We start from the raw sequence: 14,060 nt of genomic DNA on the forward strand, positions 1-14,060 counted from the left end.
CTTAGGAGAGAAGGCAGCGCTGCGCTGACCGAATGGACCGGTCAGGCCTGCAGGACCGCCTCCCGAAGATCGGGCATCGTGAGATCTCTTGCAGCCGCCCTGGACTCGGAACCGCAGGACCCACGGCTTGGGTCCCTTCTCCACCTTCGCGGACGCTCGGCCGAGCACTTGGTGCGGCCGGCCTCCAGCCAGGCCTGTGCTCAAAGCCCCTCCCTGCCTGGTAAGACCTGTCTAGAGTTTGGGCTCTGGTGGCATAGCTTTGGAGATGCCAGGGCTACCCTCAGCAACTCGAGCCCCTTTCCTCCAGAAACCTTCCCCGACCCCTGATTCCACCGACACCCGTCCTTTCCCCCATACAGGAGCACTGAGTGCATAGGGTTGGCCACCCTCCTCCCCACCTTGTGGCCATTGAGGGAGGACAGAGAAGAGTGGCACAGGAAAGGTGAGCATGATAGGACTGCAGTCTGCATCATTGGGAAAATGTCCCTCCCCGCGTTGAGATCACAGATGCATTGGAGTGTTTGAGGGTGTGCGTAATCTATAGACAGGCAGAGGGGAGAAACGGTGGCATGGGAGTCAAGGCCACCTGTAGAATACTGGCTCTTATAACCTTGGGTCTCCTGGGGGCAAGTCACTACCTCTCTGAGCCTGCCGACTCACAGAACAAGGTGGTGATGAAAGTTATGCATAAAACCTAAAACCTCCATGTAACTGGGTAATTAATATTTTTAGTGTGCATGTGTGCATGCTAACATTGAAGCAGTCAACCCAACCCTAATGAAAAAGAAAGATTTAAACAAAGATAGGAAATGAAGGATGGTTCTGGGTTGGCTATTCCTCTGTACCAGGATTTCATCCATAATTCTTTGGGCTCCAGCCAAAAAAAAAAATTACTTTGAGATTTGGTTGTTAGGAAGAAAAATAAAGAATTGGGGGGGGAAGGAGGGTGGTAATACTAAGTTTGAGGTTATCAGAAAAATTCCTAATTTGGTTTTGTCTACAAGGTTGCCTCTTCTACCTACCGACCATGATGGGTCACAATTAGACACACTTAAGGACCTACCAGATCTTCTCTATCTGGCCAGGCAGTGCTCTCTCTGTTACTTTGATCATCTGGGCAGGAGGTATAAACTGTACATGCCCTTAAAGGATGAACCACTTTCATTTGGGTTGTGAAGCAGACTTCTCATAGCAGCACAGTGGTGGAATCTTAGAGCTCAGCTAAAGCCATCCTCACACCCTCTATGACAACATCCCTAGCAGAGAGCCTCCTCTACTCAGTTCCTCCACTGAGCTGGAGCTCACCATTTAAGGCAGCCTTTCCAGTTGCTGGCCAGAAAAGTATATTAGATTTTGAGTCAGAAGCCTTGGATCTGAATCCCTGGTCTAAACGGGCACCTTTAAAGCAAGGTACTTAGTCTCTGTGTGTAAGATCCCTCATCTGTCAAATAAGGGAGAGGGGAGAATTATATCTCAGTGATCACATTCTCCTCCTCCCCCCTCCATAGTTAATTTGGTTTTTTGTATTGGGTAAAATTCAAGTTGTCATTTGGTCCTTACTTTTTCTCTGTGGCACACAAAGCAATTCATTTTCAATTGACATCCTTTAAATGTTAAAAGACAGTAAAAGAGATAAATAAAAGTTAATTTTTCAAAAATTGTATTATCAGGAATCCCCTTGCCCTAAGTCTTCAAGTTAAAGATTCCCAGTTGGTCATGTGGCATGGTTTCCAGCTCTCTGGTTGCTTTCCTTCCGATATATTCCAACTCATGTTCCTCTTAAAATGTAGAATGCTAGAAATGAACCTAGTATTTCAGTTGTGCATTAAAACCAAAACACACTCAGACTCATTTCTGGAGATAGGCATACTAATTCTCTAATGCTCATCTTAAACAACAGTAGGAGTATGCATTCATCTGGTTAAATTTCTGGAGGTCATGTCATTTGCAGTAGTTGGTCCTTCACATTTAATAAGCATACCTTCTGATCTTTGTCCAAGTCACTGATGAAAATACCAACAGGACAGAGCCCAATGGCATGCTACTGAAGACTTCTCTCCAAGTTGATATAAAGCCATTAAATCCACACTCTTTAGTAAAGTTCAACCAGCTTTAATTAGCCACATGATCACCCATCCAACCCACATTTTACCACATCATATAACAAATGTAGAGGAAATGCTGATGGTGACCCTGGGTCCTTGAATAGGAACCCAGTGACAGACTGTAATCTCAAGACCAATCCAGCTAAATTTCAAGATCAAGGCCACACAATATTGGATTTTTCAGCCACAGAAACTCTCGAAGGCTACCTAACTAGCATTAGAGAAGAGCAGAAATCTGTGTTGGTGGAGGGGGCATCCATACTGAGGAAAACCACTGATCCTTGAACTGTGGATTCATCAAACTTTGCCCTACACCTGCCATTGTGCTAACGCCATCCAGAAAGGAAATGGTTAGTTCCTGTCCAAACCCATCCATGGAGAAGTGTCATGCCATTTACTTAAACTAGGTAAATCCAAGTGAAATCATTTGTTGCTTGCCCCAAGCTCACCCCACTTTCCCCGCAAAGGTGAAAGTGATGTCTCCCTTCAATTGAATTGAATACCTCATTTCCCTCTCTTGTGGCACTTTATATAGGTCTGGTAGTGTAGTTAGTGGTAGCTTCTCTCCTACTGGATTGAATTCATTTTTGTATATTCCACAGCACCTTATCTTTAGTAGGCGCTTAATTTTAAAAATAGCTGAAATAACAGTATTGCATTTAAACCACCTCCACAGATGTAAAGAGTGGGACCAGCAAGGCACATCGGATTAACTAGATTTAGTACCATCAAGTTGGAATAGCTTTCAGCAGAGGCTATAATGTGTTATTACTAACCAAACCACTCAACTTAATCGAGGAGACCCTTTTGAGACTCCCAGTGGTTATTAGGAGACACTGTACCATCTACAAGGACACAATTTGAAAGTACAGTATAAGCAAGGCTATTTAGAGTCCAGCCCCTTCATTTTATACATAAGAAACTGAGGCCCCAGAGGTGAAGTGACCCCCAAATGAGGCCACACAAGGACAAATGGGCTCGGAGGAAGGATCAAGAACATGGGGTAACTGAAGAGAGGCCTGGGGGGAAGGTAAAAAAGCCTTCCCTACCTCACTCCTGCCCTGCCTACTTCATAGGGATAATAAGGATGAGATGAAAGACCAAGAGGGTAAATATTTTAGGGGTGAAATACACTCTTCAATGACCATAAGCTACAGGTACCAAAGGTCGAGGACTGTCTCCTTTCAGGACAGTCTTTGATCAGTGCTGCACATAAATAAGCAAGTATCAGGGGGAAGAAACGGGCACAAGAATTACAGACCATCAGAACTAGAAGGGACCTTGGAGACCACAGAGAGCAAGCCCCTCAGTTTACAGAAGAGGAAACTGAGGCCTTATGGGAGGAAGTAACTTGCCCAAGGCTACACTGTGCATTAGTAGCAGCAGGTCTGGCTCTGTTTAAAGTTCCATGAACTTTGGCTCAGGAAGTGCTACCGTATCTCAAGTTGCAGAACAAATATTCAAAGGCCAAGGTGCAGGAGGAACACAGGGGAGCCCACTACCAAGCAGCACACGAGCCAGCAGCCAGAGCACAATCACAACACCGAACTGGAGGATCGAGGGCCAGTGAACCAGCAAAAGCCGAGATGGCGTCCAAGGCACGGCATCTCGACAGGGGCTCCAGGGAAAGTGGGGCAGGACTCCTCAGCTACAGGCCAAGCTCACAAGGGAGCCTCCCAGTGTTGTTAGCTTTACAAAGCATGGTCCTCTCTGGCCTTCCATCCTGCAAACAACTCAAGGCAGCTCCATGCTCAGTTTTGCTTGGTTAAAATGTAACAACAGTACAGTCATTTTTAATCTAAGAAAACAACAGATAACTCCATTTTAAGGTAATGAAAAACAATTTAGATAGCTGTGTGCAGAATTCCTCAGGATTTACTTTTGATTTTCCTGCTTTATGAGCCAAAGAAAATTATATTAAGTTTATTTATTAGTGATTCTAAGTGTTTTTATAACAATTAAATGTGATAAGTGAATTTAACATATTAGAAGAGTTCTATAGTATCTGTCCATAAAAGACTGATTATATACTATACAAACTATGTAAATCGTACAAAGCCAGTTTTCAGTGCCTGTTCAACTGAGAAGAATCCTATTCAGCACGCTTCTCCTCCTGAAGTGGTTCATACTGAGCAAGCTATGGGGCAAAGACAGAGGAGCTTTGGTGAGTTTGAATCTAAACTAGGTAAAAAGCAACTCAAAGGCAACAAGACCAGCAGCAATAACTTGATTACATTCAATCTAATTAGGAAGCAGCACACTTAGATTAGCTTCAGTTCCTGCACCAAACAAGCCTCCTTTTAAAAGTCACTGCAGGTTCTAAGATTAATAGAATTAAATCCAATAAAGGCAGATTTGAGTGTTGACATTTTCAAATCTTTTCATTTACCAAACTAAAAAACGTGTCCAGCTTTTGGCAGCACTCCTTCAGGTCTATTAACTGGGGGGAAGGGAGGGAGGATAAAAATTTAGGACTCTTGATACAAATCATTTTGGCCACATTAGCTACTTTTGTGACATGCACTAAGGCAAATGTTTTCTCTCCCAACCAAATCTGTGCTTCTAAATGATTTATCAAGAGAAATTTCCAAAAACAAGTAGAGAAAAAAATGTCAGATTATCCTGATAAATGAACATTCCAGGATTCACCAGCACTTTGTCTTGCAAAAAAAACTAAGGAGCAAACTGGCATCAGCACATTGTAAAATCCCAGGTGGTGCCTAGAATATTTTCTAGATTGAAAAGTTGTCCTCAGATTCCCAAGACCTGGGTCCTGGCAATTAACTGTGAGATTCGAGTATGAGTTGGGAAGATAAACACCTGAAAAAATGTCTACTAAGAGAAAAAAAAAATTTAACAAACATTATAAATTACATTTGGGTACTACAACTATATATATTCAAAACAGTAAAAATCCATCAATTTGGACAACACTAATTGGGAGCCTATGAAAATTAAGAGCCAAGTTAAGAAAATACAATTTTGTTCCTCGAAGGAAGAATACGAGTTTTCAAGGGGTACTTTGCCCTACTTAAGAGAAATCATTAAAATAACTTTAGAAATACACATTTGCAGGGGGCAACTAGGTGGTGTAGTGGATAAAAACACCAGCCCTAGATTCAGGAGGACCTGAGTTCAAATCCATCCTGAGACACTTGACACGTACTAGCTGTGTGACCCTGGGCAAGTCACTTAACCCTTACTGCCCAGCAAGAAAAAAAGAAAATACACATCTGCCTGGAGAGAATACCAATTATTAGTCGTTCATTTCATCTCAATAAAGTAGATCCCCAAGAACTTTTTCAACTCAATATTAAGTACCTGTTTTTATAAGTCAATATTCTTAACAACACTTTATTAAGCTTAAATTACTTGCATAGACTTGAAAACAGCAAACCTTATCTTTTCTAACACTCTATAATTCAGACTTTCTTTTACTGACTTGAGATAGCCTCTCTTCAGTATGTCCAAAATTATGAAGTTTTACTATATCATAATTAGGGGGTTACTCTAAAATTCAGTATTTACCTTTGCTTTCAGTTTTTTGTTTTCTTCTACTACAGCTTCATATTTTTCTTTCACCTCGGCCAATTCTAAGCGAAGCAACTCTATTTCTGGATTTTCTGGAGTCGCAGCTCCTAAGTGATGCTTTAGAAAACTAATCGTGGAGTTAAGAATGTTCTCATTTTAAAATATTGTGGAAAATTGCAGAGAAGGAACATTAACAATGTCCCCCAGAAATAACTAGGATAATGTTTCTGTGTGTTATGAAGCAGCCTGGATTACTGAGTTTGAAATCAGAAGACATGGGTGCAAATCCCTGCTCTGATCCTTCTACCTGTATGACCTTGGGCAAAGGATTTCATGTCTTTGGGCTTCAGTTTCCTCATCCATAGAGTGGGGAAACAATATTTAATACTAGCCTCCGTTCTCCCTCACAAGGTTGTTATGAGGAAAATACTTTGTAAATCTTTAAGCTCTAGAAATCTGAGCTCTTATATGATACATAAATATTATTGGAATTCTCATACAATAGTCACAACCCTGTCTCCAGAAGGAAATCAGAGATTACAGGTTAGGAACCTTCCCTTTATTTGCAGCTAGGTGGCACAGAGAGTAGAGTGCTAGGCCTAAAATCAGAAAGGCCTGAGTTCCAATTTGGCCTCTCGACACTTACTAGCTGTGTCACCCTGGGCAAGTCACTTAGCCCCTATTTGCCTCAGTTTCCCCAACTATAAAATAGGGGCATTAAACAGTACCTATTTTGATGTTTAGCATGGTGGCTGTCAAAAAGCAGGTGCTAGAAGGAACCTTAGTGATAACATCTTGTCCAACATACTGAGGTTTAGGATCATAAAGGTAATAGTGGCAGAACTAATGGCTTCAAACCCAGTTCTGACCCCTGCTGGGCTCAGTGCCTTTTTGTTGTTTTTAAGCCATCCCAAGCTACCCTTTGCTGTCATTCTTCATACATATCAAATAGATATTTTCAGCACAACCTCACAACTCAGAAATTGGAATGGACAAATTGTAAAGTCCTTCCCTTCATGTGGAAAAAAATGCCCAAGCCTATTAAGTAGGACAAAGGATACTCCAATGCACTATTGGGTTTTTCTGGTTCTTCATACAAGGCGACCAATACTGTGGATCAAAAGGTAGAAAAAGGAGCAGTTAAATTTAAAGGAAAACTTATTGGTTGAGGCTTTTAGTTTTAAAAACAACTTCCCAGAATTACTTGAAGAAGCCTTGTATTTGAAAGAATCAAGGACTCTTCTAAGTAAAATTTCAATACAAGAAATGCTAAAGAACTTAAAAAAAAAACTTAACCAGTAATCAACATGCTTATCTAGGGAAATTCAACAAACAGTATAACCTGTTGCATAGAATAAGATTCTTTCCCTGCATCTTTCCCAAGATGCTGAGTCCATATGACCACTACCATGCTAGAGTGGATACAATAAATTAAGTTAAATATGGAATCCTATGTAAGATCCATTATTGACAGTTCCTTTTGGTGTACTATTTACATGTGGTAATTATTTGAATTCCTGTACAATCGTCAATATAATAAAACTTGACATGTTTTTAACAATGTGATGCAGTGATCTCACAGAAAAGGGAAAGTGCTTAAAAAAGTTAATAAAGCGTGCTTTCTGGCTGTCAGTGCTCACTCTGGTGTTCAGGTCCTCAGATCTGATTCCACTGATAAGATGCCTATCCATGAGGCAGGAAGAGAGACTGGACTCCTTAAACTGGAATTCTACCTGGAATTCTGAAAGGTGTACAAGATAGGAATTGGCACAGTCTCTTTATAGAGGTCTGAAGAAAAAAAGTACCAAGTTACCATTTCAGCAAATTGAACTAGCCCAAGATCACACAAGTGGTTAGTGTTGGAGCCAGGGGCACCTCTAATGAGATGGAAGAAAAGATTTGTAAACTCTTTAAAAGGATAGAGGCTGTTCTCCTGTCATCTTTTTATCTCCAGCACTTCACACTTCAGAGACACTTGATAAACATTTGGAGGATTGGGTTAATAAGAGTAGGGTAAAAGAGATTATAAAAAGTACCCAAGTTGAATAATTTTGACAAGATACCAATGTGCCCATATTGACAGGTATCTCAAGCATGTAGGAAAGGTACAATTATTTGGAAAGAGTTTGGAGAAGTAGAAAACAGAATGCAGATCACTGAATCTGCATTGGGATCCAGCCATCTGGCCTAGCCCACAAATGAACAAGAACCCCCTCAACAACATATCATCTAGCCTTCCCTCAAAGACCTGAAATGAGGAAAAACCCACTACCTCCCAAGATGATACATTCTACTTTTGGAAATTGTTCTGAAGGGTTTTCTAGACTTGAAAACAAAATCTGCCTCTCAGCAGCTTCACCTATTTTTCCTAATTCTGCCCTTTGGGGCCTAGAGAACAAATCTAATTCTCCTCCCACTACAACCCTTCCAATATATTTGAAAACAACTAATAGGCTTTCTGGTATCCCATCCCTGTTTCTCCCCACCACCACCCACCCCCAAATAACTAACAGATAATAGGGAACCTGTGAAATAGAAAGGAGAGCTAGAAGGGATTGTGGCATATGGATTTGGGCCAGTGGATTGATGCCCAGGAGAGAAACTCTATTCAAACCACCAGATTCTAAAATCCAAACCTAAAGGGTAATAAATCTTACTTACACAGATGAAATTGTCTCTACTTTTAACTTTGTCCCTCTTGTTTCTCTCCCCATGGAAAATCCAAGATGCTGAAGTGACTAAAATGCCTTGGTCAACCTTCTGATCTTGCCCCCTTCACCTTGCTCCCTTATCTATCCAACTTCCATCCTCAATCTTAAATCCAAGTAGGATAAGGATATAAAAAGGAAGGTACACTGTAGCAGCAGGCTTCCATTTTAATGAACTGGAAACAATATAACAATTTTATAACTCCACCACCACCACCCCAAAGTCCTCAAACCAGAATTCTGCAAGATAGAAATCAGTGATCTCTTCATATAAACCCCCCCAAAAGTACAAAGGTATATATTTCAGCAGACTAGAAAGAGCAGCCTACTTTGGACAGCTAAACAACCCACAGACTTAAATTATTTTACTTTTAGATGAAGCTTTTCTGGTCACAACACTACTTTGCAGTTATATTTTTTTATACCAAGTGACTTAAATCACATTCAACAACTTAAAAACTAGCCTTAAATTAACCACCTGAATTTCCAACCTGTACCTACGCTCAGGTTTTCCTGATTAAGGCGTGGTGGAATTAACACAAACGGGGCGAGGGGGGGGGGGTGTTCCCCACACCTCTTCCCGAAAATGCTATTTGATTTGCAACAACCGCAGAAGTTAATCTTTCTCCCTCTGGCCTAGGCCGGGAAACAGTGGCCACTCACTCCCAGGCCAGCAAAGGGGAAGCTGAGAGCAATGAAGGGGAGGGGGGTGGGAGGTTGAGCCTCGCAGTCCAGCCTGGTGGTGGTCTTCTCTTCCGCTTGCGGCTTACTCGGTGGGCCCTGCAGAAGCACAGCAGCCCTGGCGCTGGTACCGGTGGAGACGTACCTGGTCTGTCCCCACCCCCCCACACACCACCCCCCGCGCTCTCCCGGGCATCCCCGAGCAGAGGCACGCCAAGAGCTGCAGAGCTGCCGGTGCTCTAGGAATGAAAGAGCCCAGCGTGAGCGCTGCAGGGGGCTTTGAGCCTATGGGTGCACCACTACCCACCCCCTCCACCCCCCCGTTCTACAGAAGGGAGTTCCAAGGCCCCAAGAGAAAAAAGCAGCTTAGGGCCCCGGAAAGGCCGGGGCTGCGGCGCAGCTCTCCCGCGCCGGCTCGGCCGCTCAGCTCACCTTTGGTGAGCGTGTCCAGCACTCCCGACTTCTCTAGGTACCTCCGGAACTGCTCCCGCTTCGAGTCGGCGGCCTGAGGAGGAGACACTGCAGGTCAGGGTCAGGGTCAGGGGCCGGGGAGGAGGAGCTGAAGACGCTCCAGTCCGTACCCCGGCGCCAGCCCGGCTTCATCTGCGGCTCCCTCAAGCCCCGACACACACCCCACACGAAGCCGGGGCCCCCGGCTCCCGGGCATCCCACCCCTTTTCTCGCCCCGCGTCCCGGTCCCGTCCCCTTCGCGTCCCCTCACTTTGTAATGGGCCATAGTGACAGCGGCAGCGGGCGGCGTAGCCTGCGCGCCCCACACCGTGGCTGCCGGGTTCCTGGGGCAGGAACTGCGCGTGCGCCTGGAGGCGCGTACGCCTGCGCATTAGCGGCCCACGAGCCCGGGACGCCGAGGCGTGGCCTGTTTTCATGGTGACCGGGACGCTGTGAGTTTTCCCTCCTCGCCTCCCGCGCTCCAGTGCTTAGGGAGTCTGCGTAGACGCGTAGGCCCACCCCTGCCCTCCCTTGTGCCTGGTTTCCTCTTCCGGTCTGCCCTCTGAGGCCGTTGGGAGCTTCTTTGGGGAGGGGGGTGGGGGGGGGGGTGTCACGACCCTAGAGCTAGATTGGCTGGTGTCGCGACATGGAGGCGAGGTGAGCTCGAAAACGGGAGATGGGTGGGGCAGGATTTCCAGCCTAGGTCTGGGGTCCGGAGGCCCCGTCTCGACGCGCAAAACTGGGAACACTGTTGGACCCTGGGGATTCCTGTCGTAGGACCCCAGAACGCCTAAACTGGAAGCTCCCTTCGAAGCTGGCTAGCCTAGTCCCCTCTCCTTGTGGATTTATGGACGGCGAAGCCGAGGCCCAGAGAACTAGCCAAGGGCGCAGCTGGCTGGGAAATGGGGTCATCCAAGCCTCTTCACTCTAAGCGTGGGGAGCGGCTTGGTACGAGGTGTGATGAGTGACGGGGCGCCTCGGAGCCAGCTTGTCCGGCCCTGGAGAGGGCAGGGCGGCACATGCGTGCGTGGATACGTACATACCATGGGACCTGAGCGCTGCTGGCCTCGGGGAAGGGGGAGGTGGGCTTTGGCCCTGGCCTGGGGCTTCTGCTTCCCTTCTCGTTGTCTGGCCTATCTGGCCTCTCACTAGGAGGAACATCAATGGCCAAAGAGATGTTTGATGGAGGAAGTAAGCTGGCTTCCCGAAGCTCTCTGCTTGGGAGGAGGGCGCTTTGCAGGGCTTGGAGTAGGAAGCAGTCACCAACCTGAACATCTCGCCTTTGTATGGTGCTGACAAAGAAAGGGTTTTCCTCCGCCTCCTTGTGAGGTAGATAATGCAGCTGATGGGTGGCCCGTTTACAAAGAAAGAGCAGCTCGAGGTTGTTTCATTTGCCCTCTAGCACTCGGCTAAGTCAAAGACCGAGCTGCGGCTCCGACTTTCTCAGTGGGACTGTTGGAGGAGGGAGGAAGGATGAAAAAGGATGTAGGGCCTAGAGCCAAATAATAGGACTGTGACCATTCCCTTGTCTGAGGTTAAGGTAGAGGAGAGGTGATAAAGGGGAGGGTAACACCCACCATTCTTGAAGATTTGTTTACAAAACAAAAATAGCATATCCATTTGTCGTTTACTGAGCTGTGAGATGAGATGTGTGCTGTGTTTTCATGAAATTCACATATCTCATTGATAACACGTGAAAGTGCAGAAAAAGGCAGACAAATTGGTATGTTATTTCAGAGATGAGAAATAACAATTAGGTATTGTCAGTCAATAAGCATTTCTTAAGCTCCTATTTTGTGCTAGGAATTGTGTTATTTATTAAACTCGTGTGGTGTGCCTTCGAGGAGCTCACTGTCTAATGAAGACAACATAACAAACAACTATGTACAAACAAGCTATAGACCGGATAAATAATAAATAATCAACAGAGAGAACGTACTAGAATTAAAAGGCTTTGTGGAAAGCTTCCTGTAGAAAATAGGATTTTAGCTGGGTCTTTAAAAAGCAAGGGAAGCGGGGCAGCTAGGTGGCGCAGTAGATAAAGCACCTGCTCTGGATTCGGGAGGACCTGAGTTCAAATCCGTCCTCAGATACTTGACACTTACCAGCTGTGTGACCCTGGGCAAGTCACTTAACCCCCATTGCCCCACAAAAAAAAAAAGAATGCACTGAGTCAGAAGATAGCATTTCTTGTTCTAGGAACAAGTTACTATAGCATGTGTGCTGGCACCTCTCAGATGGGACTTAAATTTTCAGGAATTTTGCAAGCAGATTGTTAAGCATGAGCATTATTAAAAATTAAATTATATTAAAAACAAAGGTAGTAATTATTCAAAAATCATCATTTTCTAATTATTTTACTATTGCCCACGCCCTTGAAGTGTTGTCCATTGTAACTCTATGGTAGCGATAGTACATTATATATCTCTTCCCAACTCCCCATTGTAGCTTGAAATTGAAAGTGTTATTCCACTGAAATTAGCAAACACTACAAAGCAGGGCTTGTTTTTTATTTTCTTACTAATTGTCTAGACTTAATAAATAAGGAAGAAAATGCTAATAATACAGATTAAACTTAAAAGTATAACATATCTATAGCCACTACTTTGTTAATATGCACAAAAAAGTAAGGAAATATTTTTCCAGTATTCAGAAAGGTTTATCCAATTCAGCAGTCAGTCATGTCATTGACAAATGAGTGAAATTTAAACATAAATCATTGTTTCACTTTTCTCTTATTCATTAAAGTAAATGGAAATATCAACTAATATCAAGTAGGAACTATTCATTCATCGATGGGAACAACTTCTTTGCAGATTCAGATAACAATCAAGTATTCATAGTCTGATTTTTTGACACTGTTGTTGGTAATAGAATTACAAAGACTAATAGTGGATATTACTGAGATGATAAATATGAACTGAAAAACAGGATAAATATTTTAGCTTAAAATTTGTTTTTCCTAAAGTTATGTAAAGAAATCATTAACAGAAATTTTTTAATTAACTCCCAAATGGTATCCTGAATTTTAATAACAAAACATAAAATTATTTTTCAGATTCTGATCCCTGAAATGCCAGTTATCAGATTTTTTTCAATGTGAAGGTGAAAACGAATAGAGGATATGATAGGAATGGAAGTCAGTGAGGAGCAACAAAGCCAATAAAACCAAATTTCAAGTATGTTGAACAACTAACAGGTCATTGAAGAAAAGCCATCATGTTCCTGAAAGGAAGAAACTGATAATCATGTGGGCTTTTATGTTTACAAAAAACAGGACAAATGGCCTAAAGTAAAAGAAGGTAAATTAGAATATAAGGATCATTTGACAGGTCAGCATTTAGGAATTACAGGAAATTCCACGTGTCCAAGGAGTGGAATGCATATATTTAGTAACTCCACATAGCAGTAATTATTAAGCAAGCTTCTCTCAAAAAAATTTAGGAAACATTTCTAAAGCCAATATTAACATTGAAGATTTGCTAAAACTAATGACTCAGTTTCCAATTTAGTGTATAAACTACATGCAGTCAGTTCTGCTATAATGTTTGTTTTGAAAATGCAAATTTGTTCCAATGCAATTGACATATTAAGGAAAAAGTTAATTATAACACACATTTCATGGTTACTTATGCATGATCTCATCAGCTGAACTGAGCACAAAATGCCCACAAACAGACCTCAAACATCTACCAGCTACTTCATTTTATTAAGTGAGTTATCCTGCACCACTTTTTATAACTCACTAGCTACAACCCTTCCCATACCCACTTGCACAAGCAAATCTCAGATCTTTTTCAAGGTAAAGTGTCATTTATTGTCTGTCTCCTGGTGGGGTATGAACTGTGGGCAGAGGAAGGTCAAACCAACCCTCCTCTTTTCCTCCCCAACACACCCTTGCCTCCTTCCCTGAGTTGCTGTCCACAAGGCCTCTGACCATTACCATGGATAGCCTGGGACCACAACCAGAGACCACTGCCACTATTACTAAGTTCCTCTCTCTTTTTTTTAAATGTATCTCAAAGTTTTTGAGTTTTTTACCCTTAATCCCATTTTCTCCATTAGTTCTGAGGTTTTTATTGGGGATTTTATTTTATTTATTGTGGTTTTATTGTATTATATAGTGATTTTTAGGAATTTGCATGGCATGCTCAGAACTAATTGTAAAATATTGATGCTACCCTAAAAACTTTCAACATGTTTTGCAGTTTAATAAAATATAAGAGGTCTTTTATCTGATGTTGAGGAGGCAATAGAATTACAAGAGAAAATTAGAGAAGATATAGGGAATTGTTTACATATATAGTGTAAGAAGATAGCAGAACCTATGGGAAAATAAGATAAAATTATTTAAGAATTTTATAGAAGAGAATGGCAAAATCTATATTATAATTGACAGGCATATAACAGTTTCCCTATTCAAAAAAAAAAGGATCCTAATGATTTATTGTCATTTCACAGTTAAGTCAGCTTCCACACTGTTAACGATATGTATTGCTTTAAGATTTGCTATGTGCCACAGCAGAGTGTTATTTTCAATACGTTGCTGTCTACTTTAAACAGTTCACCTTTGATAATGAATATT

The 14,060-nt window shown here is 42.8% G+C and overlaps 1 protein-coding gene across 1 annotated transcript; it reads right to left on the bottom strand.

Annotated features, from left to right (window-relative positions):
- Window positions 1–2,096: 2,096 nt before the first annotated feature.
- LOC122750616 (MYC binding protein) lies at window positions 2,097–9,876 on the bottom strand. Its single transcript, XM_043997369.1, has 5 exons — window positions 9,747–9,876; window positions 9,458–9,530; window positions 6,698–6,746; window positions 5,634–5,763; window positions 2,097–4,242 (listed from the first exon to the last, which is right to left on the bottom strand). The coding sequence occupies exons 1-5, from the start codon at window positions 9,759–9,761 to the stop codon at window positions 4,198–4,200; spliced, it is 312 nt and encodes a 103-aa protein (XP_043853304.1). The 5' UTR covers window positions 9,762–9,876; the 3' UTR covers window positions 2,097–4,197.
- Between the last annotated feature and the right edge of the window lie 4,184 nt (window positions 9,877–14,060).

The sequence above is a fragment of the Dromiciops gliroides genome, chromosome 3 (genome assembly GCF_019393635.1).
Source record: "Dromiciops gliroides isolate mDroGli1 chromosome 3, mDroGli1.pri, whole genome shotgun sequence".
Taxonomy (NCBI): domain Eukaryota; kingdom Metazoa; phylum Chordata; class Mammalia; order Microbiotheria; family Microbiotheriidae; genus Dromiciops; species Dromiciops gliroides.

Excerpts from the sequence above, each read along its gene's own strand:
- LOC122750616 (XM_043997369.1), bottom strand. Across the intron at positions 6,747-9,457 it reads GCTGGACACGCTCACCAAAG|TATTGGTCGCCTTGTATGAA; the intron begins GTGAGCTGAGCG and ends TTTGATCCACAG. Across the intron at positions 4,243-5,633 it reads ACAAAAAACTGAAAGCAAAG|CTTGCTCAGTATGAACCACT; the intron begins GTAAATACTGAA and ends TTTGCCCCATAG.